Source organism: Ursus arctos, unplaced genomic scaffold, assembly GCF_023065955.2.
Source record: "Ursus arctos isolate Adak ecotype North America unplaced genomic scaffold, UrsArc2.0 scaffold_6, whole genome shotgun sequence".
Classification (NCBI taxonomy): domain Eukaryota; kingdom Metazoa; phylum Chordata; class Mammalia; order Carnivora; family Ursidae; genus Ursus; species Ursus arctos.
Window position 1 is genome coordinate 74168759 of NW_026623078.1, and position 27679 is coordinate 74196437.

The window sequence follows — 27679 nt, forward strand, 5'->3', positions numbered from 1 at the left end:
GCGTGGATCCTTCTGCAAAACTAAGAAGCGAAGAATGTTCGTTCCCCTTTCCTTCATGCCCTTAGGATTCCCCTTCCAGTCCTTGTAGGACGAGTGGCGGTGATGTGTGGGTCTCTGGGGTACCCCCACCTGACTCTGACTCCTGGCTTCAGCAGTGGCTAACGTTATACAACCTCGTAGTTTGGTCTGTGAAATGGGTATAATCGGAGCAGGTCTGCACGTTACAGGTTTGTTGAGAGACCAGGAGGCGTAGGGCATCGAACTCTGAGCAGAGTGCCAGGCACATCGGGAGCCTCTCGTCCATTCAGAAGCTTGTTGCTGCACACATTATCCTCACTGCCCTGCTTTACAGTTTAACGTTTGTTTTTTTTTTTTTAATTGTATTTATTTGACAGAGAGAGAGACAGCGAGGGAGGGAACACAGCATGGGGAGTGGGAGAGGGAGCAGCAGGCTTCCCACCGAGGAGGGAGCCTGATGTGGGGCTCGATCCCAGGACCCTGGGATCGTGACCCGAGCTGAAGGCAGACGCCCAATGACTGGGCCATCCAGGCGCGCCAACAGTTTAATGGGTTTTTGATACGTGTGTTCCTTCTTCATCTGGAGGTCGGCACCTTGAGATGGCTGAGATGGACTCCCCGAGTTTGCTTTAGCTCAGCTGCAACATTCAAGTTCATCTAGTTTTGCTGTGACCTTATTTTGTAGGTAAGAGCGCAGAGGGGCTCCAAGGGGCTAGGACCTGGGTCTCCTAGATTCCAGGCTTGGGCTGTTTTTCTATCTAATGAGGGTTCTTCTCCATTTCGGTGTCCCTCTTTAACAGAGGAGCAGACTGAGACCTACGGTTGTGTGATTGGTGTCAGATCCCCAGTGAGATGTCAGGAAGGAGGTGGGGGGTTTGGGAGAAGATGTGCCTGTGAGGTCTGACCTGGCCCGTGGCTCCTCTCTTTTCCCTATGGAATCGGGTTCTCATCTGGCCCTCATCTGGCCCAGCAATCTCTTCCTCCTGGAGCTATCTACAGTGTGTGTTTCAAGTTCTAGGGTTTGCCATTGCCTCCATGCAGCCTTCCTGCCCCTGCATCAGGCTGACTCCAGCACCCTCCTCTGCTCTCTGGGTCCCGGCCTCCCCTCTGTCACTCACCACCAGGTTTGCTCACTGCCTGCTTTCCCCGTGTGTCCCCACAGACAGCGATGGGTCTTGTCTCCCTCCAGGTCCAGACCCAGGAAGTCTTGGTAGCTGTCTGGTGGGTGAATGAAGTACTGCTTGTGTTAGAGTTGCTGCTGGAAGCCTCCAAGGCCTGCTCCTATTACTCACCCTTCCCTGCCTTCTCTGAGGACGACCATGGCAGAGCACTTCCCAGAAGTTTAAGCCCAGAGGGAGTTAGTATCCTTAAATAATTTTTATGTTTCCACTCAAAAGGCAGCCCTGCTTTTGAGCACCATTTGCAAAATGAAGACTAACTTTATATATGCCTCCTTTGCGTTCCTGGTTCGGTTAACAGATAGTCATTCAACAGACGTGATATCACGCAGCTGCAGTGTGCCAGGCCCTGTTTTCTGCACTTGGGAAACATCAGGGACTGCTCTGTTGGGGGAGGAAGCCGATTGGGCCGTAAGTCCGGGTTGGGCTGGAAGCAGAGGCCAGCAGGGTCTGGGTCTGGCCGCCTGGGGGTCTGTCCTGGGCATGCACCCCGCTTTGGTGACCTAAATTACCTTGCACGTATGTCGACCGAGCAGTGGAAGTCTCTTTCCAGTTCTGGGATTATGTCTTCTTGCTGAGACCCTCGCAAAGAGCCAGGTGGCCAGTGGGGAGTGGATGTGTCCCCACTGCCAAGGGCTCACAGCCAGAGGAAGGAGGAGGAAACCTAGCCAGAGTCCACACAGGCCAACCGCAGGTGTGAGACAGGGGTGGGGGTCAGGACAGACAGCCTGGGTGATGGAAGGGCGTGCGGAGGAGGACATACCTAGGGCAGGTCCGAGGGGAGGGCGTCTGTGAGGAGCCTTGTTCTCCTGCCCCGTGGTGGGCCCGACAGGAGGCCAGTAGTTCGCCCGTCCATTCAGAAATGTTTACAGGCCATACCTTTCATGTGCTGGCCCTGTTCTCAGCTCACAGGATGCCCAGTACCTGAAGACAGAGGTCCTCACCAGGCTCCCTGTTGTTGATGTGCCCTTAGGGCTGGAAAACCAGCTAAAGAGAATTTCATAACAAATAAGACTGATTGTAATTCCAGTTCAAGGAGTTTTGCAGGGGGCGTGCGGAGAGGGTCACTGACTTATTTGTATTAAGTTAAATTTCATTAATAAGAGGCCTGTTAAATTCTGGTGGGTCAGTGTAGCTGGTGTTTCCATAATGAGAAGAGGCGGCTACGAATCGCCTCTCCCAGCATGCAAGCTTTAGCCGCAGGTTTATTTTCGATACTACCAGGCTCTAGGGCTGGACCGACCTGGGCTTCGGAGTCACTCGGTACTGAACAGCTGCAGGAAGGGGAGGGAGCAGACCTGCGCTCCCGTTATATGGACAAGGCAACTGAGGAGCTCACAGGTGACACTGGTCGCTTGGGGTTGCACGCCCAGTAAGTGGCAGAGCTGCGTGCAGGCCTCAAGTGCTGGGACGGTAACCCGCTGTCCTTCATTTCTGAGCGATGACCCATTTCTCTCCCTATGGAGAGATTTTCCACTACGCCTTTGGGAAGCCAGGTGTAAATGGGGGCACAGAGTGGGGCTGGGCCTTGTACCACTTTGGGCAGCCAGAGGAAACTTCTGGAGCAGTGAGAAGCCTCGTGTGGGATGGAAGTGTCCTGTAGCCGGCACCAGCCAGTACAGGAGCCCCCTGGCTGATCGAGAGCCCCTGGCCACATGTGGCTGTTGAGCACTTGAAATGGGGCTGTAGCATCTGAGAAACAGCAATTTTAATGCAAATTCACTTTATTTATATTTAAATGAATGGCTCTTGTCTACCCCATGGGCTGGTGTGGGTCCGGAGTTCTGGGGGGCACCTGACTTCTTTGGCTCTCTATAGAGTTTCCTGGTTCTCAGCTCCTAGCTCCTACTTACTTACGGGCTGGCTGGTGATTCCGAGCCTTTCCAGGTGGAGCTCAGGGTCATTCCTGCTTGTGGTCCCTTCCTGGGCTTCCTGAGCTCTGAACTCTGGTTCAGCTAAGATGGGAGAACGAAGTTCTGGCCACAGAGGGGCGCGGGACAGACTTTGTGCAAGCCACATGTATATTGGGTCTGACCTTGCCTCTTTCAGGTTCACAGCAAGGAGCGTCTGCTGGTGGGGGCGTCAGAACGTCTCCCTCTTTTCCCTCCTGCCCCTTCACCCCCAGCAGGGGGACCCCACTGGGCTGCTGCCCCCAGCTCGGCAAGACTGGAGGTGGGTCACCTGACAGCTCCCCGAGTAATGAGTGTTTGCTTCTGGAGGCTCCTGGGATGTCACCCCAGGCCGATTGTAGGTTGCATGCTGTATGCTGTATACAGGAATGAGTATTCACCCACTGCGACAAAGGAGATGTCAGGAGGAGGGCAGGGCCTTCCTCTGAATGGAAAACTAGACTGGGGGCCTCTTGTGGAAGATCAGGGGTGAGCTGGGTGGTGAATCGAGAAGAAGGGGAGATCAAGGCCTGGGGGCTTGGAGAAGGGGTAGGAGCAGGAGAGGACCCTAGGATTATTGGTCCTTTGAAGGCTGGGTCCTTGTCCCTTGGCTTGTCACCCCATCCCCCATCCCCCAGTATGTGGCACAAAGTAGGATTGCAATACAGTGTTGGTGGGAAGGAGGGTAAATGACAGATGCCAACATTGGGGCCACCCCGAGAAGGGGAGAATGTTCTTCATCCGGGGTGTGTTTGGGGCAGAACCATGGGGTCTGGACCTGCCCCTGCCCAGCCCCTGACCCAAGGTTCAGTCCAGCTGGGTCCAGAGCGTGCCCCATGGCTCTGCGGAGAAGGAGGTCGCTTCAGGGAAGGTTCACTTGTATTTTCTCAGCCTGCTTTGAGACCTTTCTTAAAGAAGGAGCAGTGCACCTGGTCGGTCCTTTTGCCATCAAGACAGAAAGGAAAAGTATGCCAAGTACTTCAAGACTCCTTTTAATCTCAGGGTTGTACATCTAGATAAGGAGATGAGCTCACTCATGGGGTTCTGTAACTGGCCCAAGGTCACACAGCAGGTCACTGAAAAATATTTGAGCACACACAGGCCTCAGTTATGGACTGGAAAAGTCTGTCTGGTCAGTTTAGCACAACTAACGTTTATTGATGCCTTCAGTATGCTTGGGTGCTTCCTTGGGAGGGCCCTTTGGGGTTTGAAGGCCCTGGAATCCTGTGACCCGGGAAGGCCAGTTCCTGCTCTTTGCTGTCCTGTGTTGTTGATGTTTGTGCCCGGCTAACGATCATGGGCAGTAGGGTGAAGCCTGAGAAATGTTTGTAGAAGGACCACCTGGCCGATCAGACAATACATTGCACAGGGTTTTCCAATGGCAGCGAGGGAAAAGTTCTAGATCTGTCAGAACCATGTGGAGGGACGTGCCGCTCGGAGGAGTGTGCATGCCCCGTTTTTGTTGTGACACCCCCCACCTGGCTTCTTAGGGTTCAGCTTCCCTTCTAACAGGGACGGGTCTGGGAACCTCTGTTGTCCGGATCCCCTGGACCTGGATGCCTCTTGAGTGCAGAGCTCTGGGTCTGTTGGGGGGGGTGGAGTGGCCCCCTTTCAAAAATACCATTAGGAAGAAGCCAACATAGTACTGATGGGAATGCAGCAGCTCAGAGTTCCTGGGGGTGAGGGCCGGGGGGGGGCAGGCGGGTAGTGGGTTGAATTGTGCACCCCAAAAAGTGCATTTAAGTCCTAATCCTTGGTACCTGTGAACGTGACCTTGTTTGGAAGTAGGGTCTGCACGGACTGAGTTAAGATGAGGTTGGAGTAGGGAGGGCTCTAAATCCAATGACTGGCGTTTTTGTCGGAGGACGGATACACAGAGGTGCACACGTGAGGGGGCAAAGGCCGTGAGAAGAAGGGGGGAGAGATTAGACCCTTGCATCTTCAAGCCAAGGGATGCCAGGGACTGCCAGCCACCAGAAGCCAGGAGAGAGGCAAGCAAGGATTCTTGGTAGGGCCTTTTGCGAGAGCAGGGCCCTGTGACGCGTTCATTTTGGACTTCCAGCATCCGGAACTGTGTGAGGATAACTTCCTGCTGTTCAGGCCACCTGGTTCTTGGTCATTTGTACGTGCGGCGGCCCTAGGAGCCTAACACAGCAGAGAGAATCCCATCCTGTCCTGAGTGAGGACCCCCCTGCCTCCATTTAGAGCCTCGAATTGTGAGTTTATACGTGCACTTTGGTATTTGCCTCTGCCGATATGATTTGGCGTTATCTCCCTCATTCATTCACTATTACTGGCATTTATAATGTCTTAGGATCTGTCATTAGCTCTGCTGAAATCTGTTCTTCCCTGTCCTAGTTATTAGACTCCAGCCCACAGTTGGTTTCAACCAGGCAGTAACCCTACCCTCTGGCTACATCCCCTTTCTCTGTGGCATAGCAGCATCTCTGACCTGCATAAAACCGACCAATCCATCTCAGACCCCGCCCTTCCAGGATACTTTTGGGGACCCCTCCTGAGCTCCTCATGCCTGCTCTGAAGTCCAGCAGCCCCCTGAATCAGACACCCTATGGCTCATGTTGTCCTCAGATTGGCATTTGGGCTCCCAGAGGCTCCCAGTTGCTTACCCTGAGTGCTCTTCAGACAGTTTCTTATTTACTCCTCAGAGCAACTCTGGGAGGGCTCCTGTTATCCCTGCTCTACGGAGTAGGGCCAGCCCCAGGTCACATAGCACGTCCCTGCAGCTGGCATTCACACCCAGGTCTCCCCAACCCCATAGTCTGTACCCTGAAGCCAGTGCCCCGCTGCTCCCACCCTGTGCCCAGCCTCTGCAGGAGGTAGCCGAGGTCCACCCTGCTTAGAGAGGGTTTCACAAGTACTTGATCTGTCCAGGATCACTTGTGAAGGCCTTGGGAATATCCGGGTTAGGGGAGTTCTTGAGAGGGCTGATTGCGTCCCAACCCCCTGCGCTGGGCTGGCATACAGCAGGAGCCCAATAATGTCCTTTGACCAAAGGGAGGAGTCAAAGCAGCAGCAGCCCTTGAGCCAGGCGCTGTGGGACAGTGTGGGAGAGCCCATCCCCTGGAACCTGCCAGGCTCCAAGATCCAGGTCTGCTGCGTGACCTTGGGCAAGGTGGTGGACCTCTGTGCCTCATGGGGATAAGAATAGCATTGACCCCAAAAGCTTACTGTGAGGATTTCTGGAGTTCCTGTGGGTGACGTGCATGGAGGTTCTTGGTCACTGGTCAGTGTGACAGGAACGTGGCCTCTGGCTATCGAGGTCCAGGGAGCCTTTGTCGCGGGGTTTTGGGGAATGGCGAAAGGAAGAGTAGAGTCCTGGCCTTTGAACAGTCTTGTGGAATGAAACTTGCAGACAGAGTGTGGAAGAAGGGCCCTACAGCCCCCTCTACTTCAGGCCGAGAGGGGCTGGGCCGGTCGCTTTACTAGAGAGATGTGGGGCACCTGCCCCTGGGAAGCCAGTAGCTGCTGTTGCTGCACCCTCCCCCCACCAGGTTGAGGGTTAACCTTCTCCCCAAAAGAGTGCCTGTGTCTCCCTTCAATGACACTTCCCACCCCAGTAGCTCCGGCCACAGGGCTTGAGAGCCTTTTCCTGGCCTGGCATGGAGCACGTGGCATCTCCCCCAGCAGCGTGCAGGGAAGGTTATGCCTGCTTCACAGAAGTGGGGTCCTCCCGCACTGTCCCCCTGCCCCCTCCGGAGGGGCTGGGCTGGCTGCCTCTGCAAACAGTGCCCCAGTCTGCTGCCCCTGTGCCGGGGACACACACAAGTCTGCACAGGAGGGGCAGAAGACCGGGGCCGGGCAGGGGTGGCCCCGGGGACTCGCGCTCACCCCTGGCTCGTCGCTGCCAGTTGGTCACGTGCTTCCCAGGGGCCTCTACGAGGCAGGTCGCTCAAGCTGGCCCACTCTACTGCTTTGCAGGAAATCCCTGGGCTGAGCAGAGGCAGGGAGTGGGAGAACCCCTCGCCATTTGCCAGTCACTCAGACAGCGTTGGTTCCAAAAGGAGCTGTTGAACCGTGGCCTAAATAAATTAAGAAAGACGCCCGCTGCACACTGTCGTGGGCTTGGGGCTCTGGAGGAGAACTCACTGGCTGCTCTGGTTCGGACCAGATGTGCCCTGGCCCCGTGGCCCTGCAGAATGAGCTTTACGAAACCGCCGTGCCAGGGCCACACCCCTGGAGAAGCTGATGGCCCTGTGCTGGGAGGGACCAGAGCATCTGTGCTTTCTGAGGCTCCCAGGTGATCTTCCTGGCAGCCAGGGTGGGGCTGCCCTTGGTCATTTGCATGGGTGCCCTCCGTCCTCACACCTGGTGCATGGAGTCCTCGGAGAGCAATCAATCAGACAAGGAGACGAGAGAGACGGAGCGAGCCAGCAGCTAGTGAGCACCCACGGCGGCCGGGCGCCCTGCAGAGTGGACACCAGAGTGCACTCGGCTCTCTTACTCCCTTGCCCCACCCCTGTGAGGAGGGTTCTGAAAGATCCGCACTGGATGGAGGCAGATCTGAGGTCCCAGGGTGAGAGAAGAGACACAGCGGTGCGGGGCTGGTAGGGTTGGCATTGGGACTGGAGTCCCGTCACCCGTGTCTCCCCAGGGCTGACCCCCGACTTGAGCGCCCCTGCCCGGGGCCACCGGTGGGGACAGCTGTCCGTTGAGATTGCTTTTCACACAGGAAATACCGGTGGGGTCCTCCACTATAGAAAATGAAAGTCCCATATGACCTCAGCTCCTCGTGTAGAAACCGGTCCAAGTTGCCTTTTTGAAAAACACTTGGTTTGGGAAATTTGGTATTTAAATTATTTTTAGGCCTCTCAGCAGTTTTGTTTTAGGAGGATGGGCATTTAAATCTGTACAGAGACGGGCTCTGTTCCTGTTTGAGCAGCGTGGGCGTGGTAGAGAGGAGGAAAGCTGATCTCATAAAGCCGAGATGGTCAGATACTGCCGGAGGCACCGCGGGGCCTGGGAGTCTCCCGCCGCTAGTAGGGGACCCCTTGGGTGCCTGCATTTTCCGTTCTCTGATTAGAGATCATGTTTCTTTGCCTTGATCCTCAGATGCCTCTGGGATTTGATCGTTTCTCCTTTCCTGAATTCTGTTTCTAGTGCCCCAGAGTTCCACCCATTTCTTTCCTATACGTTATTGAAGTTCGGCCGATCAAAAATAATCGTCACTTGGGTGGCTCAGCTGGTTGAGCGTCCGACTCTTGATTTTGACGCGGGTTGTGATCTCGGGGCCCTGGGTTTTGAGTCCCACATTGGGCTCCCTGCTCAGCGGGGAGTCTGCTTGTCTCCCTCTCCCTCTGCCCCTCCCCCAGCTCATACCTGTGTGCGCACGCGCTCTCTCTCTCAAATAAATAAAAAAAAATTTCTTCAAAAAAATGGAAATGGATGAGAAGACAAAATCAATAACCCTGCCTCCGCCACCAATCTGATTGTTTTCAGATGTGTGATATGTGTGTCCATATATTAACTTAGAGTTTCATCAGGACGTAGGTGTAGGGAACGTTTCGTCATGTGTCAAATCTGACATTAGATCATAGGCATTGCTCCATTTTGTTGAAGAACCTTGCGAACGATCGTTTTCAAAGCGCGTGTCATGGCTCATCCAGTCAGTAAATTATATTCAAAACCGAACCAGTTCTCTGCTGTTGAAAGTTAAGGTTCCCAGTGGTTTGCTCCACGACTTAAGGGTGCGGTGGAGAGCTCTGTGCACAGAACTCTTCCCTTCCTGGAAAATCCTTGGGACTCATTCTCAGCAGAAGGATTCTTGGGTCAGAGGGCACCGTTTTATGGCTCTCGACCCGTATTGCCAAATTACTTTTCAAATAAGGTTGTCGGTTGGTTGGCGTGGCCGCCATCGACACGTGGCCGTGCCAGCTGGGCCACACCCTCATCAACACCGCTTAGTATCAGTTTAAAGAAATTATAATCCAAGAGATGCAAAATGGTCTCTTGTTAAATTTATGCTTTCTTGTCCTCAATGAGGCCAAATTTTTTTCATCTGCTTGTTTACCAGCTCTCTTTGGGAATGCTGATGTTGGCTGTTCCTCCTGCCAACTTCGTTACTTTCCACGCGGATGCCTTCAAGTGGAGCCAGTTGCAACGCGGTCTTGACTTAAAACGAGTGAGCTTCAAAATCGAACCTTTGTGCTTCATGCTGATGCGCGCACTCGCTCAGGAGGGTGACGGCTAGGGTCGGAGCAGCCTGCGCCTCGCTCACATCGTGGGGTTCCGTGTGAGATCTGAACTGGCCCTCGCCGTCCTCATGACTCCAAACCTCACACTTGTCCCCCTGGATGTGTCTTACGAACAAGGCATGGTTTTTTTTCAGAAAGCTTTGAGACCCAACTCTTTCAACTATTTTGGGCATCCTAGCTTAAAAAAAAAAAAAAAAAAAAGGGAAGAAAAAGAAGAAGAAAAGTCCCTGTGTGTTCGTTCCTGTTAAAGCTCTTTATGGTGCTGTTTGCGTTTCTCGATAGCTTTCTCTGATTTTGTCTCACTGCTTCACCTCACCACATCCTGTGGGGTCCTGTTTATCTCTCTGCCTGTCTGTCGTGCCCTCCCGGCTCTCCAGCTGAAACCCTCCTCCCCAGGAAGGCTGGGCGAGTAGGGAGAAGCCAGGATGGATTTCAAAGAGCCTTGTTGTCCCTAGGAAGAGTGAGGCTTACATCTTTGGACTTGTGGAAATGCCTGCATTCAACCGAGGGGGGATGATTGCACGGGGATAGAAATTTCAGTTTGAACTTATAGAATCTTAGGGTTAAAAGAAACCTCAGTGGTCATCTGTCCCATCCTTATCTGAAACAGGGCTCCCCTCTATATAGCATTTGTGATGTTGGCCTCACTATGGCTGGCACCCCTCCCATGCTGTGCAGTCTGCATCTTCCGTGTCGACTAAAATCCACCTCGTATAGACTCAATGCCCTTCAAACAGGGATTTCCAATGGGAAGAGTGTGTGAGGAAAAGCTACAGGACTTGAGAAAGGGCTGTTAGCACTGGACCCTTCACACAGTATGCCTTCAAATCTGGCTGTGTCTTGGGGAAGCTCTCTGAGCCTCATTTTACCCATCTGTGACTTGGGGACAATATGACTGGCGTTTGGAGTTAGAGATCACATGGAAAGCCCAGCAGGGCCTGGCACCGAGGAGGCTGGAGATGAGTGGCCATTATACATGATTTCTGTAGGATTGATCGGTTCTTCCATGCCAGGGTTCCCTTCCTTTGTCCCTGCTGATTCTTGGGTTGACAGTTGACCTGTGGTCACTTGAAATCATTTTCACTTATGAGAAGTCCTGTTCTTCTGTCCTCCCTGCCCAGGGAGAAGTCACACAGCCATTTGGATGGGTCTGCGCTGTGGGCGGATGGAGACCATGCATGACTCTGGACAAGACGTGTCAAGAGTGTCTGGGAGGAAGGAACTGGTTTCTCCTCCTTAGTTCTTACCTCTCTCATTCCCAGCATTTATGGACTGAGTCCCTTTGAGTCCTTGAGGCCCCTGGGCCTTTGTTCCTTATCCTGTCCCTGTCCAGCTCTGGGGAGTGATGTGGGAGAGACCATCCCTCTTTTGAGAAGTGGAGGGGGATCTCTCTTCTCTCTGCCTGAAAATTTCATTCTCCACTTGCTTCTCCTTTTGCTCTTTTCACCAGGCTGTGAGAGCAGGGGCTGTGGACTTGCTCTTGGGGTGCCAAGACACTGGGGCCCCTTGAGCAGTTGATGTTGGAATATGTGTCCAGTGACCCCAGCCTTTGAACTCACTGCCTGAGGGTCAGGGTCTCCAGCTGCACCATTTCCTCGCCACCACTAACTTGCTTGTGTGAGTTTAGACGAGGCCCTTGGTTCATGAAGCTTCGTTTCCTTCTCTAGGAAAGCAAGAGGATGCTTCCTCAAAGCCCTCAAACCCCTTTTGCAACTAAAATCTATGTGTTTGGGTTAAATTGGGCTATGGTCCCCCTACTGTCCCCACTCCAGTTCCATCAAACTCCCTGGAGGGGCCTCACAGAAGATTCTGGAACCCCTCTCAGGATTTGTCGAGTGCTTTGAAAGGGGTAGCTCAGGAAGGTTCCTAGATGGGCCTGTGACCTGTGATCTGTTAACACCGCGTCCACGTTCACGTACCCCCTGTGTCTGCTGGTGCTTTGCACAGGCGGGCTTCGGTGCTGCAGGCTCCGCGCAGGGTTTGGATCACAGATAAGGCCCAGAGGCTCAGGGCGGTGGGCTCTGCTGAGGCCAGGTCGTGCAGGAAGGAAGTGGTGGAGCCTCACCTCCAGCCCAGGTCGTTCGGCAGCAAAGCCCGCCTGCTTCAGCCGCGAGCTTTACTGCCTCCCTGTGACTTTCCCCTTCAACCTGACACTTGGCTGGCACTGAGGTCGGTTCCCCGAGTTGTCGCTCCTGCCTGCCACCTTTGATGGTCTCAGCGTTTTTAGCCTTTCAGATGCTCCCAGCTCAGGGATGAATGGTAATGGGCCAAAGGCATCTGCATTTCCTGGAATACACCATGCTGCCTAACAAATCGTCTGTTACGTCCCTTGTTTCATAATTTCCCCAGGTAAACTCTCTCCTTTCCCGTTGTCCTCTTCCCTGACTCTTGCTTGCACAGACACTAGCCTCCTAGTTATTCCCCTTTCTCTGAGCACGGCTGTCTGTTTCCCGGGTATCGCCCTCAGAAACGAGGTTGGGCGGGTGCCTGTTGAGGATGGTCCCAGGGTCCGTTCACTTCTGATGGGGACTGAAGCTGGGGTCTGGGGTTCTCCAGTGGTGATTCTGCCCTGAAGCTGCCCTCTCAGAATGCAGACTCTGGGCACCCCAAGTCCCCACCTGCCCCAGGAGCATGGCAGACTGGGGGTTCGAATCAACTGCCAACAACCTGAGGGATGGATGATTTAAGAAATCTTGGCATTGGTTCTGTCACCTGGCGCCTCTGTTCCTGAACCTTGGTGGCTCCCTATTCCTGTAGGATTAAGTGTCCAAACCACAGTACTGTTTTCAAGCCCCTCCGTGTCTGTTGCCTCCGCCGGTGATGAGAACGTCGGAGCCCGCATTCACAGTGATGGATGTTACGGTTGTAGAAGGCTCCCCCCCCCCCCCCGCCCCATCGCTGGGTGGTCATGGAGACCCTGTTGAAGAGGGTGTTGTTTTTCACTCCGTGTCTGACGAGCAGCATTGGAACTCAGTTTGCTAATGCTAACGTCTTGTTTCTCTTACTTCTTGTGCCCTCCTCCCGTCTCTCACTTCCAGGCTGCTCATCACAGGTCCCCACCTCCAGGGAGGTCTCCATGAGTGGCTTCGTTGTCATCTTCATCATTAATGCTTCTTGAGAACTGTGATACATGCTTTATGTGAAGTACACAATTTAACTTAGACAAAGTCATCGTTACCTTTCATTTGTTTCTAGCTGCTCTAGGTGTGACTTCCTTGTTCAACAAGCTCTGTCTGTCCTCCATCCATTTATCCATCCCTTCATTATCTTCCCATTCAATAGACATTTACCTAGTTCCTTTCCTGCACTGGGTGCTGGGGAGAGAAGGACCAAGAAAATGTCTCTGCCTGAAGGATCTGGGACGCAGCTACACGTTACAGCCCGCTACAGGTGTTCACTCCCATACAGCTCATTCACTGCCGGTAGCTCTGAGCCCAGCCTTTAGCATCCTGGCCAATAGGGTGCTCCGAGGAAGCAGCTCCTATCTGCTGAATGGGCTCTTCACTTGTCCTGCTCCTGGAGGCTTTGTCCTAGTGCCATGGGGCCTGAGGATATAGCAGAAGAATCTTCTTGATGCAGATTGGGTTCCCTGGAAAGCAGATGCTGAGCTGGAGATTAGTAATCCGGATGTTTATTATGGTATGCCTTTGGGAACGACAGCTATGTAACCAAGGGGGAGGAATTCAAGATTGGGCCAAGGGAGAAGTCAGGCTGTACCAGTGTCCCAACAAAGGCTTCAGCCAACCCCATGGGAGCCCTAGAGCTGGAATGGCCCTTTGGAATGATCCAGAATTGAGATAAGGGGTTAACCAGTCATTGTATGTGGGCTCTGTTGGAAGGATACACAACCTTGAGCAAGGTCATTGTCTTTAGCCAAGGCAGTCTCCAAAGAGGGCCGACAGCTGGAGGTCATCTTCTGCCTGCCAGCACCGTCAGCAGCTGCTTTGGATGATGGCTGCGTGGGTAAATGTCTCCTTTGTCCACCATTTCATCCTCAGTACATGGCACACAACAGGCACCTAGTATTTTGTTTTGTTTTGTTTTTTTGTTTTATTTTTTAAAGATTTTATTTATTCGACAGAGACAGCCAGCGAGAGAGGGAACACAAGCAGGGGGAGTGGGAGAGGAAGAAGCAGGCTCATAGCGGAGGAGCCTGATGTGGGGCTCGATCCCATAACGCTGGGATCACGCCCTGAGCCGAAGGCAGACGCTTAACCGCTGTGCCACCCAGGCGCCCCGGCACCTAGTATTTTGGGGGATAGAGTGACGTAAGCTTTATGGAAGCCATGGGATTAATTCATTCAGCAAGGATTTACTATTTTGGCAGTGATATTTGGAGCTCCTGCACGTCAGGCACCATTGCTGCTCTTACGGAGTTTATAATCAGGGGGTTTGGGGTGGTGGTTCAACACTGGCTTCCTGGAAGAGGTAATCTTCATGCTGGGGGTGTGACTTCCTGGATGGTGGGCCCGGGGCCAGCATTAAGCCCAGTGTTTCCTTGCCTCCCTAAGGAATGTAGACTTACTAAGATGGAGAATGAATAGGTAAGGGGTGTTTTATTCAGGGAGGGGACTCTCCGTCCAGCCCACCTGTCAGCCCACCTGTCAGTGCACCTGTCAGCCATGGGAAATTCCCTGCTTCACTTCAGCTCACTGACGTTTGAGCTCCCAGTAGCATGGAACTTCCCCAGGGGTCCCATTGGCCCAGGACTTACATCATTTGAGCAGTTGGAGAATGGAGGGACCACTCTTTTGAGTTGAGTGGAAAAATGTATTTTCTCCTCTGAGTCACCAAAAACTACAGCTCAGGGTATAAAAGCAACCACGTAGTCTTGTTTTTTTTTTTTTTTCCTGTATGTAAATGAACCGTCACTACCTTCAGGAAGTACAGACTGAGCAGGGAGGACGAGATGGAGTCAGTGAATTTTAGATCTGAAAGAGACCTCAAGGTTGCTCGGCTCAACCCCCTTCCCCTGTGAGAGGCCCGGAGTTGGGGAAGGGACATGGCAAGGTCACGGGGCAGAGGGACTGGCAAGGTCACCGGGAAGACTTGGACTTGGGCAGAGGGGTCCGAGTTTGGCTCCCTGCAGGTCACCATTTCCTCCCAACCCACCCGTCACCCCCCGGGGGGCACAGCCTGGCATGCGGTGTGTTGTTTTTATCTGCGCACGGCAGTCACCTGATGATCCGAGAGGCTTTTACCGAAAGCAATCCCTTTGATGTTCTGGGTGACAAGACCTGAGTGCGCTGGCAGGAAGGGAGGTTTTTGGGGTTGGAGAAATGAAAACTATTTACCTTTGGGGTTGATTTAATAACTTGACGCCTCTGGGGTGGGAGGAGAGGTGGGAGGGTGTGTGTGAGGGAAAGTTGAATATAAGCGTGCATCCACAGATGAAAGGCGGAGGTGGAGTGCTTCCACGGCTCAGGGGGAGCCACCTGGTAAGGCTGCCCCTGCAGAAACCTGCCTCCTCCCCCCAGCCCTCTTCCCCCCGCCACACCCTCTGGTTCCAGGGGACGATGTGCACGCATTTGACGTTTTCCCAGCTCCGGTCACCTTTGGTCCTCACGTGAAGCCGGGCTGCCCGATGCCGTGTGTCCCATGAGTGCAGCCCGCAGTCTCTGACTCCAGATCCTTTCTCCCGGGGACAGCCCTGGGTCCTCACTCTCCCTCTGCTGAGAAGTGGAGGGGCTAAGAGCCCCGTTTCTGGAGTGAGGCGTCTGTGTCCTCTGTGGAGAACTTGCCCCCCCCCCCCCCCCCCCCCCCCCCCCCCGCCTCGCTCTTTGGTGCCTCTGGTCTTTTGAGCTGTAACGCGGGGGAAGGTGTGAGTCACACCCACCCCTTGGGTGCCGTAGGGACAGGAGCACCGCATGGGTTCTGGCTCTCACTGCAGTTGGACAAGTGCGACCAGGTTATGTTAGGTGGCTTTCCCACGTCGCCTTAACAGCCCCTCTGGGTGTCAGGCCCCCTGGGCTGGTGTCTTTGGCAAGCAGGTCTGCTCCCCTCAAGCATAGTGCTGCTGCTTCTCCCGGGCCTTGAAGCATGACTGGGCCTGGCCTCTGAAAGCAGGAGGGCGTGTGGTGAGTGACAGCCGCACCCAGGACTCCCGGTGTGTGGCAGGGAATGGCTCCTGCTTCATCCTCGGGGCAAGCTCACACAGTAACCGGGTCCATTTCTTTGTCCTCCTTTGTATTAAAAAACCAAACCAAACCAAACCCTTCTTGAATAAGTAAGTCATTCACAAGCTAAAACTGAGAAGGAATGAAAAGGTTTTCAATGAAGACCCATACCTACCCGTGTCCCCAGACCCCTGTGTCTCCTCCCCGATGACTCCGATGGCCCCGCTGTGTTGGGTTTTCTCCTAGAGATCGTGTGTGCATTCTCGGACTGCTTATAAAAGAAGATGTGTGCCCGTGAGTGTATCTGCAAGCCAGTGCTGAGCACCTACTGGGTCCAGTGCTGGGGCAGCACTGGTGGGGGCGGGGGAGGCTGGGGTCCCGTCCCCTTCAGCTTCCCGCTGCACTGAGACCCCCGTGTTGCCAGGCAGGAGGCCTCGGCTGCAGGGGAAGGGCTGGTCTCGGTGCTGGCTGCTCTTTGGCCCGTGGGGCCTGTCTCCCTGCTGCCTGTGGAAATCCTGTGGAGGCGGGCTGGGCTCAAATCCCAGCTCCGCCAACGCTCCAGATTAAACCCCACGGGAGCCTCCTTCCAATCTCGTTTTCCGGCAGCACGAGATGGGAATAATGAGAGCATTGGCCTCAAGAGGTCTGGGGAGGACCAGGGCGCAGAGAGCGCTTATGAGACCGCCTGGCACCCAGTGAACACCAGCCTCGGCTGTCCCGCCCCCCCCCGGGGGGCACTGCTGCACTTGTAGTCCCCCGCTCCCACCCTCCTCGCACTGTTCGATGGCTCGGATGTAGGCCGCCAAGCCGGGCCCTGGGGCGTAGTCATAGAGGAGGCGTCCATTTGTCTTTCTCTTGGCAGGAGGGGGTGGTGGTACAAATTGGATTTCGGCTTTATCCTTTGTAGTTTTCTGCACAATCCATCACAACATTTGTATGGCAGGTGACACGGTTTTTGTGGGAAAGGCCTGAGCTTCGGCCTGCGTGGATGGCTGAGGCCGGCTCTCAGGTCCGCTTCTCCTGTCCTGCGCCTGGGCCCTTGGTCATCTTTTCTTTGGGCATGATTTCAGACTGGCAGAAAACATTGCCAGGGTGATACAAAGAACTGGTGCACACTCAGAATCACCCTGACCCCTTCTCTCTCACACACACACACACAATTTTTCTGAGCCGTCTCTGAGTAAGTTGTAGACATGCCCTTTTATCCCGAAGTATTCAGCCTGTGCTTCCTAAGAACAAGGACAGTCTCTTACATAAGCCCCATGTAACGATCAGACTCAGGAAATTCAGCATGGCTGCACACAGGCCGCACACAGTTTCATCGGTTGTCCCAACGATGTCCTTTGGGACTCTTTCTCCCTGATTCCAGATCACCACTGCCTTTACTGGCCATGTCTCCTTAGCCTCCCTTTATCTTGGAACATTTCCTTGGCCGTTCTTGACCGTGATGATTTTGAAGAGTGCAGGCCAGTTTTGCTTGTCGAGTGTCCTTCAGTTTGGGCTGGGACCCTCATTCCTGCAAGTTCACACTGCCCTGCTGGTTTTGTTTGCTTCGTGCTCTGTCGTCCTGGGTGGTCTCGCACCACTTGTTGGTAATGAGCAAACTAAGGTATAGGGAGGTCGAGTGAATGGCCCGTGGTCGCGTTCCTAGGAAGTGGCAGAGCTGGGACTCAGATCCAAGACTGTCTGATCTGCCTGCCCAGCAACACGAGTAGTGACAGCATGTAGACCCTGAGAATAACCCAGTGCTAAGCACTCACCAAGCCAGACATCGTGCTCAGCACTCTGCACACCCTGCGTGCGTCCTTTCCCCAGCCACAAGGGTAACTGCTGTTTAGGAGCCCTGATTTACACATGATGATTGGAGAGGTTAAGCAGGCCGCCCAGGGTGCATAGCTGGTAGCTGGTAGGGACTAGCTCTGACCCCAGCAGCCTGTGTCCTGAGCGCGCTTGTTACCTCTGCTGCGCTCAGCCCAGCTGGATCTCATAGCATTGGGGGCGGTCCTGACGGTACTTCCGTGATGTCACTTGGGATCACTGCTGGGGTCCAGTGCCGAGCCAGGCTGGAGGCTTTCACCGGCTTTGGCAACCTTCCAGGAAAGGCACAGATGTACCTGTGTTTATGTCCTTCCTCTAGGCCTTTTCCAGAGGGAGCAAACACATCCCAAGGCCGAGGCCTGCTCTCAGGGCCTTCTTGGGGGCAGCTGTCCTCTCCTCTGCTCCTGCAGGTGCCATAGTCCTCCTCTGTGGTGTATGTGCAGTGAACGGACGGCGTTTTGATGATTTCCAAGTCAGGAATCCCCGCGTAGTCACTCATTTCACGGCCAGCTCTCTCTCCTGCCAGGTGGCCCAGGGCCCCCACCGAAAAAGTGGCTGGTCCTGGCTGCCGTCAGCGTGCCCAGTTGGCCCCACTGCCCGGGCAGCATCCAGGTGGCATTCAAGGCCAGCTGCCCCGACGATGCGGCTCCCAGCACAGCCGCTGATGAATTATTCAGCGCTGTATTTCACACTCCATGCCCCTCACCTTCCCGTTGAAACAGGAAGGTGACTCGGCCTTGCCTTGGGGTGTGTAGAGGATGTTTGGGGATAGGACACACTTGGAATTCCACAGGCAGAGCAAGGTGGGGGGGTCGCTAAGCACAATGGCAGAGGGCCCGTCTCTGGGCCCCGGTCTGCCTCTTACCTCCTGGGGACCTTGGGGTCCTGGGTCTGCCTATCACAGCACTCTGATCCCTTATTCATCTGAACACAGCATCGGGGCCCAGCAGTGATCCCAGGCGACATCAGGGAAGCATTGTCAGCATCCTGAGAAAGCCTGCGGCCCCCTGGTTCAGATGCAGGGTATCCCCGTCCACTGCAGAGCAGGTGAATGTCCCGTCCTTGGGACAGAGTGTCAGGCAGGAGGTTCTGGGAGTAGCAGCCACCTCGCCCTTCAGGCCCCGGCTCCAGGCACCTGCTACCTGTCGGGCCTCCCTCTGTACCCAGCTCCCTCCTGTGCTGGGATTGATGGATTCCTGAGGTGTGGCCAAGAGAGTCCTGTCACCCTGTGCTAGGCCAGTCTCCTTTCTCCCTGGCTCGTCTCTGTGGGTGGGAAGTGACTGCACTGCCTGCCTGGCTCGGTGCATTGAGGCAGGGCTGTGACCTTCCCACTCTGACCTCCCTGGCCGGCCCAGGACTCCTCCCGGCATTGCTCAGGCAGCGAGCACCTGGCTGTACTGGCTCCTGGGAGAAACTTGGAAGTTTTAGCTCCTCATTTTCCATGGAACATTGCTCTGTGTGTGTGTGTGTGTGTGTGTGTGTGTGTGGTTTAAAACATTAATTAAAAACATTAATCAATTTGGCTGCCTTGGAAAGAGGTTCTTTTTCTGCAGGAGCCGATGGTGTGTGATACTGCTGCCCCCCTTTCAGGGAAGAGGGAGTGAGCTAGCAGACCAGGGGTTCAGCTGCATATTCCTAGTTTGGTGTCAGGCAGCCTCCGTAGCCCCTCTGAGCTTTGGTCTCCACGTCTGTCAAATGGGGATGAGGTTTACGCTGTGACCTGACCTCCCGGGGTCGCTGTGGGTGCTCACTATGGTCCCGGGAGGCTGTCCCTCAGCAAAGTGTCCTGTAGGGATGGTGCTTGTCAGTGGCGCTGTTAATTTGGTTCAGTACGGTGCTCTAGTACCTTACTGTTTGCAGAGCACTTGTGGGCGTGCTGTGTCTTGTCTAATGCTGGTGGCACAGCTGGGAGATAGGTGAGTGTTGGAGTCCACTGCACGGATTCTCGTGGGCTTCGCTTGTTCCCTTGGCCCCAAGTGCTGAGGCCCTACGCTGAATAAGTCATCGTGCTGAGATAGAAAGAGGGGAGGCCTTTTCCCCCTTATTGGGAAGAGACTAAGAAGTTAAGGCCTGACTGCTTGCTTAAGTGGTATTGCTAATAGCTGGCATTTCTAAGTCTCCACAACATGCCAGGCCCAGTGCTGAGCTCTGCAGAGATTCACACTTAACACTAAGCACAGATCTTTAAGATGAGAAACCAAGGCTTGGAGGGTAACTTGCTCAGGCTCCTAAACAGACTCTTGTAGACCTGGAATGCCGACCCAGGCGGTCTAACAACCAGGGAGCTGGGCTGCTGCCTCTTCCAGGCAATAAGGTGAATGCATTTTTGACAGTAAGGCAAAACAGTGCTTTTAAAAATGCCTGAGAAGTGTGGGAGGCTGCCCACGGCCGGACCGTGGACGTGCCAAGGAGGGCAGCCTTCTGAGCGAGTTGCTAGTCAAGGGACTTCCCTGAGTGAGCCTCTTCTGCGGGGAACTGGGACAGGGCCCAGGGGCGAGACCCGCGCCTGGTGGGAGGAGACAGGCACTCTCAGGCTTGCAGAGCTGCTGTGGGTCCGTCTGTGATACCAACATGGCCAAGGCAGGCGTGTGACAACCAGAGGGCCTCAGAGTAGCTAATTGTGACCACATTTTTCCTGGAGGAGGGAAAAGGAATCAATGGTGGGAAAGGCAAGCCACCTGGCCTCTGCTCTCGGCTGTGGAGCGAGGGTCTTTCTCCAGCTGTTCCTACCCTTGAGGGCAAATTCCCCTTCAGAACTTGTCAGTCTTGCTGATGCTGAGGCCCTGTTCACCGAGCTCCATCTCCTTGATGATCTGGTGGCTAAGATGCTGGGGATTTTGAGGGGCTGCAGGAGGGAGGCCTGGAACGGGGGAGAATCACCCCATTGTAAATGTAATCATGTGCTTTTTTTTTTTTTTAAGATTTTATTTATCCATTTGAGAGCACATGCACGTGTGCACGAGCAGGGGGGAGGGGCAGAGGCAGAGGGAGAAGCAGACTCCCCACTGAGCAGGAAACCCGACTCGGGGCTCTATCCTGGAACCCCGGGATCATGCCCTGAGCCCAAGGCAGACGCGTCACTGACTGAGCCACACAGGCGTCCCCAGTAGTATGGCTTCCCGTCATGCCACGCTGCCCCCTGACGAAGAGTCGGTGTCTGCGTCTACCCGCTGAGCATTCGGCTCTGCTCAAGCTGTCTTAGGAGGTCCTTCCAGGGCTGGTAAGACCAGCAGCGGCCCCCTTGCCCCATTCCCCCCCCCCCTTTGGCCACCTCATGTAGCCATCTTGGTGATCAGTTAGGATGAGAATCCCTGGCGAGGGGTGCCTGGGTGGTACAGCGGTTAAGCGTCTGCCTTGGGCTCAGGGCGTGATCCCGGCGTTGTGGGATCGAGCCTCACATCAGGCTCCTCCGCTATGAGCCTGCTTCTTCCTCTCCCACTCTCCCTGCTTGTGTTCCCTCTCTCGCTGGCTGTCTCTATCTCTGTCAAATAAATAGATAAATAAAATCTTAAAAAAAAAAAAAAAAAGAATCCCTGGCGAAGTGACATTTTTTTGCTCCCTGAGTAATGCGTGATGTCCGCTGGTCACATGTTCCCAGGTGACAGTGTGTAGCTCAGATAAAGCTTACAACCTAGTGAGTGTGACACCATTTCCACGGCTTATAGTATCCCCACCGTCTGTGGAATGGGTTGGACATCCAGGGACAGGACATTCTCAGAGTGAAGTTACTGGGTATGTTTCTCCTTTCTGTCTACCTAGAGTTCCTGGACTCAGGTGAACGAAAAAGCTTTAGTGGGGATGGAAAATGAGATCGATGGGCAGGGGCTTAGGAGCTAGGAAGACCTGGCCTTCTGTTCTGGCCTGGCCTCTTACGTGACTTCTGAAATACGGAGCCATCAAAACTGGTCTCATAGGATTGAATGGCTTAACACAGGGCTTGGCACATAATAGTTGCTCAGTAAATGCTCTTCTGAAGCTTCTCCTTTAACATCTAGTAAGTATATACTTTGTACTTTTCAAATGAATGGAACCTCTCATCAAATCTGTTTGGTGTCAGCATTGATACTAATACTTCTCTGTCCTTTTCTTGCCTGTTTACAGACTCCTGTCTTACCTCGGATTTCGGTGCTGTCAGTCTGAAAAACAGACGTCCATTTGGTACTCTAGATGGACTGTCCTTCCCTGACCTAAAGCTGGGCCATTTGGAGATTTGGAGAACAAAGGTAAGAGATTTCTCCTCTCGAACTTGATGGAGCAAAAAATAGCCTTTGGAATCAGTGATCTCCTGCAACAGAAGTTGGGTTGTGGTTCTTGACTTCTTGGCCTGGTTTCCTGTGCTGGTTTGAGAAGCTGGCTTCCCGTAACTTCACCCTGACACCTGGGACCTTGTTCTCGGCATTCGGTGGCCTCGGCGTTGTGCTTTGGGAGCTCTCCCTCTGTGCCTAGCCGAGGATGGAGCCCACTGCCTCCTAGGGGGATAGCTCGCACCTTTCCTCCTGGCAGAAGGTGGCGATACTCCCGCTGTCCTGCTGAGACGTGTGGGAACTGCAGTGGGGGACAATGAGAAGATGTGTTGGGAGCAAAACACATTTCGGAGCATGTAGAACAGAATCCCCATCTCCCTCCTGCCCCCTTGCATTACACGCTCAGTCCCACCAAGTCGGAGGCTGTCTGGGGAAAAGGAAGAGGTGAAAACCCGGGGTTTCGGGCAGACTTGGGTTTTCCTGGCTTTGCCACCTGCCTCACCTTGGGCGGATCACTCAGCTGTTCCAAGCCTCAGGTTCCTCATCTGTAAGATAGGGATCATATTAGCTCTTGCCTCAAGAGGATGTCGTGGGTATTGAATGAGAGAGAGGAGATAGTTTATCACACTGCCTGGCATGGAGGAGGAAATGCTCAAAACAGGAGGGTTGTTTTTTTTTTGCTTTTTTGTTTTTTTTTAAAGATTGATTTATTTATTTGAGACAGAGAGAGAGAGAGTGCATAAGTGGGAGGGGCAGAGGGAGAGAATCTCATGGAGATTCCATGCGGAGCACGGAGCCCGACAGGGGGCTCGATCTCATGACCCTGACATCACAACCTGAGCTGAAACCAATAGTCCGATGCTTAACCAGCTGCGCCCCCCAGGCACCCCGGGGTTTTGTTTTTTTAACTCATTACACCATGTACAGCTCCTTCCACGCACCAGGCTGTTTCCAAGTCCTTGGTCTGTCCTTCTGGTTCAGCTCCCGCCAGGCCTGTCTGGGAAATGGCTTGTGCAGGGTGCACAGACCCCCCTGCCCTGAGCAGAGTGCCTTACTTCCTCCCGCGGGCTGCAGCCCGTGATCTAGGGCATGCCTGCCTCAGACCCTGTTGAGTCTCTCCGCCACCCACGCCCGTGCCTCCAGTCACTCGTGACCTTGTTTCGAGCACAGGACTGTCTTCCACATCCTGACACCCGACCCGACACCCACTTGACACTACTGTGGATAATGCAAGAACAAAGGAATGAACAGCAGAAAGTAAGAGAGAGAGAGAGAGGGGGAACCAAAAGAAGAAAGTTCTTAAAGACTTGGAGCAAAAAATGAGGTCAGTTGCAATTTTTTTTCTTAAAAAAAAAAAAACAAGATGTTGGAAAGAATAAATCACAGTGGAACAAGGAACCATGGTTCAGGTGGGGACCCGTGAGAAGACAGGTGTGGAAGTCGGAGTGAGAGGGTAACAGAGGACGGTGTTCATGTGCCCCTGTGTCTTTTCTCTTGTGCCTTAAATGTGTCCGAGTGCATTTGTATCTCTTGTCTCCCGTGTCCCCTGCAGTCCCGTGACCCACATGGTGGCGAGCGAGAGGCCCCGCCCTTCACTCCAGGTGGGGGAGACTGACATGCACGGGGGGTTCTCCAGACTCCCCACAGGCAGGGAGGGCCGAGGGGGCTTTCTAGAGAGGGTGCTGCCCCTGGGGGCTTTGGAAGTGGCACGTAAGCGAGACCTGGTAGGAGCCGAGCTGATTAGCAGCTGGGGAGCCTGTGCGCCCTGTGCTTAGCACTGCGCTGCACCTGTGTCCCCCACTACGTGTCAGGAGCTGATTTCCCGCTTTGGGGTCAGAACCCGTCTACACTGAGTGCCGCTGCCAGGCCTCCTGTGGACGTGGCCGTGTGCCTACCGGGCTCTCAAGCACTCAGCCAGCCCCTGCGGTTGGTTTCCGCAGTGCACGCTCCTGATCCCGGTAGCCGACTTGGGAAGCAGAAGGTCAGTGAAAGTGCCTCGGCCTCTTGTGTGATCCCCCTTTTCCCTGGAGCACCTGGAATCAGGGTGGGTACAAGCCGCTCCCTTTGGTGGGGGGCGTGGCAAGGGTAGATGGGGCTCCAGTCACTGGGTGGGACGAGCTGCCAGCTGGGAGAACCGTCTCTTGCTGCTGTGGCTGAAACATGAGCAGTGTTGCCTGCATTCTGTAAATGGAAGAGAGGCCTGACCGATCTGTCTGGGGGGGACGGAAAAGGAATTTGTGCAGAATTCAGCTGCGGGGAAGAGGCCGATGGAGCAGGGGAGGCTGCTGGGATACAGAGGTGCACCATCCCGAACACATCGGGCAGGGCTGGCCTGTGCTGGGGGCTCTGAGAAGGGCGTCCGCGCTGTGCTCATCCGTGTGGTTCTACCCGTCCTGAGGACAGCGTCATTCCACTGGGGCCCGTCTGCCCGCATCCCCGCCGTCCATGAGCCTGGGCCTGGAACAGAGGTATCAGTACCCCTGCATTCTCCCCCTGCTCCCCCTCCCAGGCCCCCGGGGACCCTGGGCAGGTCCTTCGCCACTCCCCAGGCTTCTCGTTTCTCATCTGCAAAATGGACCAGTCCCCCCTTGGGCTGGTCTTGAAGAGCCCAAAGCTGGCCTGAAAAACGGCTGAGCCAAAGGGAACCCTTGTTGCTGGCTTCTCCTCCCCTTCCTTACTTACCTGTCTAGCTGCTGACAGGTGATTCTCCCATCCCCACTGCTCCTTGGACGTGCAGACAGGCTCGTCTTCCTCCCTTTGACCCTCACCTTGCTCTTTTGGACTCCTCTCCAGGCACCATCTCCCCCTGGGAGCATCTCTCAGCTCCTGCCCGATATTCTCAGGCTGGTCCCGGCCCTGACCTTTGGGGGAGAGGGCATCCGGGAGCTCCTGCCTGCCTGCCTGTCTGTGGACAGGAGCCAGCCCTGGTCTTTGGCCACAGCTAGGTGGTTGCCTCCTACATTTCACTGCCTACAGCACTGAAAGAACTCCCAGCCCACTCGGGACTCTAGGCTTTGAAACAGAAAACGTATTTTCACCAAAACACCTCTGCTATTAGCCCATTTTACTATTTACACTATTTCTTGTGGTTTCATGCTGAGGTTTTTGGCTCATTGCATTTGACCTGGAGTTTATTTTTAGTAGTGAAGACAGAGTTCAATTAATGTCAGAGTGTGAGGGCAAATGCAGAAGAGGGATCTGTAAGTCTGGAGGAAAATGTGCCTAAGTTTGTTTTTTTTCTGATCCCGTCTGCCGTGCCAGCAGACGCCGAGCTTCCTCAGCGGCCATGGGCTTAGGCGGACGCAGGGCACCGTGTCCTCACCACCCCAGGAAAATGAAAGTGTTTCTGCAACTCTTGGGCTCACTGGTCCAGCAGCTGGTCACACAGATGGACAGCCACCGCGGTTATCATTATGTGTGATCGTCACGGTAATTATTATTAGAGTAAAGGCCAGACTTTGTCCCTTCGGCCCTTGTTACATCCCCAGTGGGCTTTATTATCTGCAGAAGCAGCCCACGACTTTCTGGAATACCAGCTCCATCCCCTGCCCTGGAAATATTTTGAGAGCAGCCTGCGGATCTTGCTCTTTCTCTCGTCCCGGCTTCTGGCATCATGACAGCCACGCAGGACAGGCTTGGGGAGTGTTTTCTTGGATTGCCTGGATTTGAGGACACTGAGTTTGGGCTAGAAAGTTGGAAACAAGGCAGAAAGTACTCCTCTTTCAGGGGCTCCCTGGTCTGCTTTGGGAAACAGCATAAGCACTGCTGTCCGCTTAAGGACTTTCAGTTTATGAAGCTCTCCCTCATCCTTTCTCCTGTCCCTCCGTCCCTGAGTGTGGACCGAGAGCCTGCAGCATCCCGCTCTGCGGGCACCTGCAGTAACGGAGGGAAAAGCCCCCCTTCTTGCTCCGAAGGCATTCTGGAAATGGAGACTGGCTCTGTGGATCCCTGGTGTCGCGGACTGCGTGTTTGTGCCACCCAGACTTCACGCGTTGAAACGCTAACCCGGAGTGCAGTGGTCTTGGGAGGCGGAGCCTCTGGGAGGTGATGAGCTCACGGGGGAGGAGCCCTCAGCCGTGGGATTAATGTTCCTATAAAAAGGGAGAGAGAGAGTCACTGCTCTCTGCTCTCTGCAGTGTGAGGACAAAGCCAGAAGACTGTCTTTTGCAAACCAGGACCTGAAATCTGCCAGCTCCTAGGTCTTGGACATCCAGCCTTCCAGGACCGTGAGAGATGAATGTCTGTCATTTAAGCCACCCCACTGGTGGCAGCTTGCGACGGCAGGCTGAGCAGACGGAGACACCGTATCTCACAATGAATGACCTGGAGACTCAGAGAGCTGCTGCTGCTGAGGCCGCCCTGTGGGTTGCTGGTGCCTCTCCAGTTTGCATCTCCAGAGTCCCCACACGGGCATGCCTGGACCCCCACCCGATCTGCAGGCTCTCCGCACTGGCTCTTCACAGCCCCTCGCTGCTCCATCTGTCTGTCTGTCTGTCTGTCTGCCTCTCCTGTGATTTTTCCCTGCCCCCTTCCTTTCCCTGTCGCCCAGATTTTTTCTTCTGAAGATGAGGATCTTTCTCTCAACAGTGCCCCTTGGGGGAAGGGATGAGAGGCCAATGGGGCTGCACTAGGGTCCACGTCCCCAGGACCTGCTGTGGTGGCCGGCATGACACAGCAGTTTCCGCCCTCCCTCCCACCCTCTTCCATATCCCCGTCGTGAGCTGGGTGGCCCCCCAGCTCTGCAGAGATAACAGTAGGTAAAGGCGCTGGGGGAGACAGTGTGTTCAAGCAACTGTATTTGCACGGTGTTACAGACTAAATGTTTGTGTGCCCCCCACCTCACCCCAGATTCACATGCTGACGCTGTCACCCCTGGCGTGGCTGTATTTGAGTGAAGGGAGTAAGTCAGCTTAAGTGAGGTCAGAACGGCGGGACCCTGACCTGCTCAGATAGTGTCCTTATAAGAAGAGACCCTGGAGAGCTCGCTCTTCTCTCTCTCTGCCATGCGAAGACGCAGCAAGAAGGCGGCTCTCTGCAAGCCGGGAAGAGAGCTCTCACCAGACACGGAATGGGCTAGAACCTTGATCTCGGACTTCTTGCCTCCAGAGCTGCGAGGAAACCAGTGTCTGGGATGTGGGTGGCTTCCAGAAGCCCCTGCACTGCTGCCTTCTGGGTCCCCATTGTCACTCTGAGGAATGGCCAGCTTGCTGGGAATTCACATTCTTCTGCTCCAAGCCATTCTCTCTCCTGTTTTGTCACTCTGGCAGACCTAGTGGGGGTGGGTGCCTTTGGGAAGAAAACACCCATAAGTGGGATGGAGGCAGGCTGGCCTGCGGGGTTTTTTTTTGGTGTTTTTTTGTTTTGTTTTGGTTTTTTACTTCCCTGCAAAGATGAAACCTTTATTAAAACGAGGGAATTGACCCATTCCAGCATCATACAATGTTCGACCTCAAGGACTCATATGGCCATTTTTCTGCTGTTGCAGACCAGAGGCACCCTGGCTTCATGCCTGTGGGAAATCAGATGGGAGAGGGACCTTTAAAAAGGTTGGATTAAGGGAAAGTTTCGTAAAAATAAAAACAAGAGGAAAAAAAGATAAAAGAAAAACCAATTTAGGTGCGATCCTCGCTGAGCTTGCCTCTTCCCTGAGTGTCAGCCCCTGCTCCTGCTGGGATGGGAGGGAATAGGGACCAGGACCGGCCACGCCGGGGGAGGCATAGCCGAAGGGACCCAGGAGGGAGACCTGAGCCCTGGCCTCTGCTTTGCCACTTGTGCCAACCCTGGGCTGGGAGGAAGGCTCTTGATGCTTCTGAGCCTCGGTTTCCGCCTCTGCCGAGTAAGCTGTTCTGAGCACCAAATGACGCTGTGGTCTGACTCCTCGAAGACACCTGAGATGCCCCACCAGTGGCCGCTGAGCTGACGCATTCATTGGCCGTTTGCTATGGGTCTTGGAACCTGATTGTCCCCGGCGATGACGGAAGGCAGCGTCAGAGTCATCGCAGGAGCAGAAATCGAAGCAAATTTTCCAGGTGTCATAATTTTTACCTGTGCCCCCAATGCTTCCACTCTCCCATGCATATCCTTCACACACATGTTTAAACAAACTTTATTTTTAGAATGGTTTTCTATTTTACCTGAAAATTGTGACAGTCCTTCTGAACGGTCCCACATACCCCACCTTTGTTTTCCCGACTACAGACATCT

General features: G+C 54.3%; 1 protein-coding gene across 1 annotated transcript in view; it reads left to right on the top strand.

Annotated features, from left to right (window-relative positions):
* LOC113252724 (uncharacterized) overlaps window positions 1–27679 on the top strand; it is a 217626-nt gene that overhangs the window by 121317 nt on the left and 68630 nt on the right. Inside the window, exon 3 of the mRNA XM_057307800.1 lies at window positions 21333–21454. Within this exon, the coding sequence (XP_057163783.1) occupies window positions 21333–21454 (122 nt within the window). The remainder of the gene's footprint in view (window positions 1–21332; window positions 21455–27679) is intronic.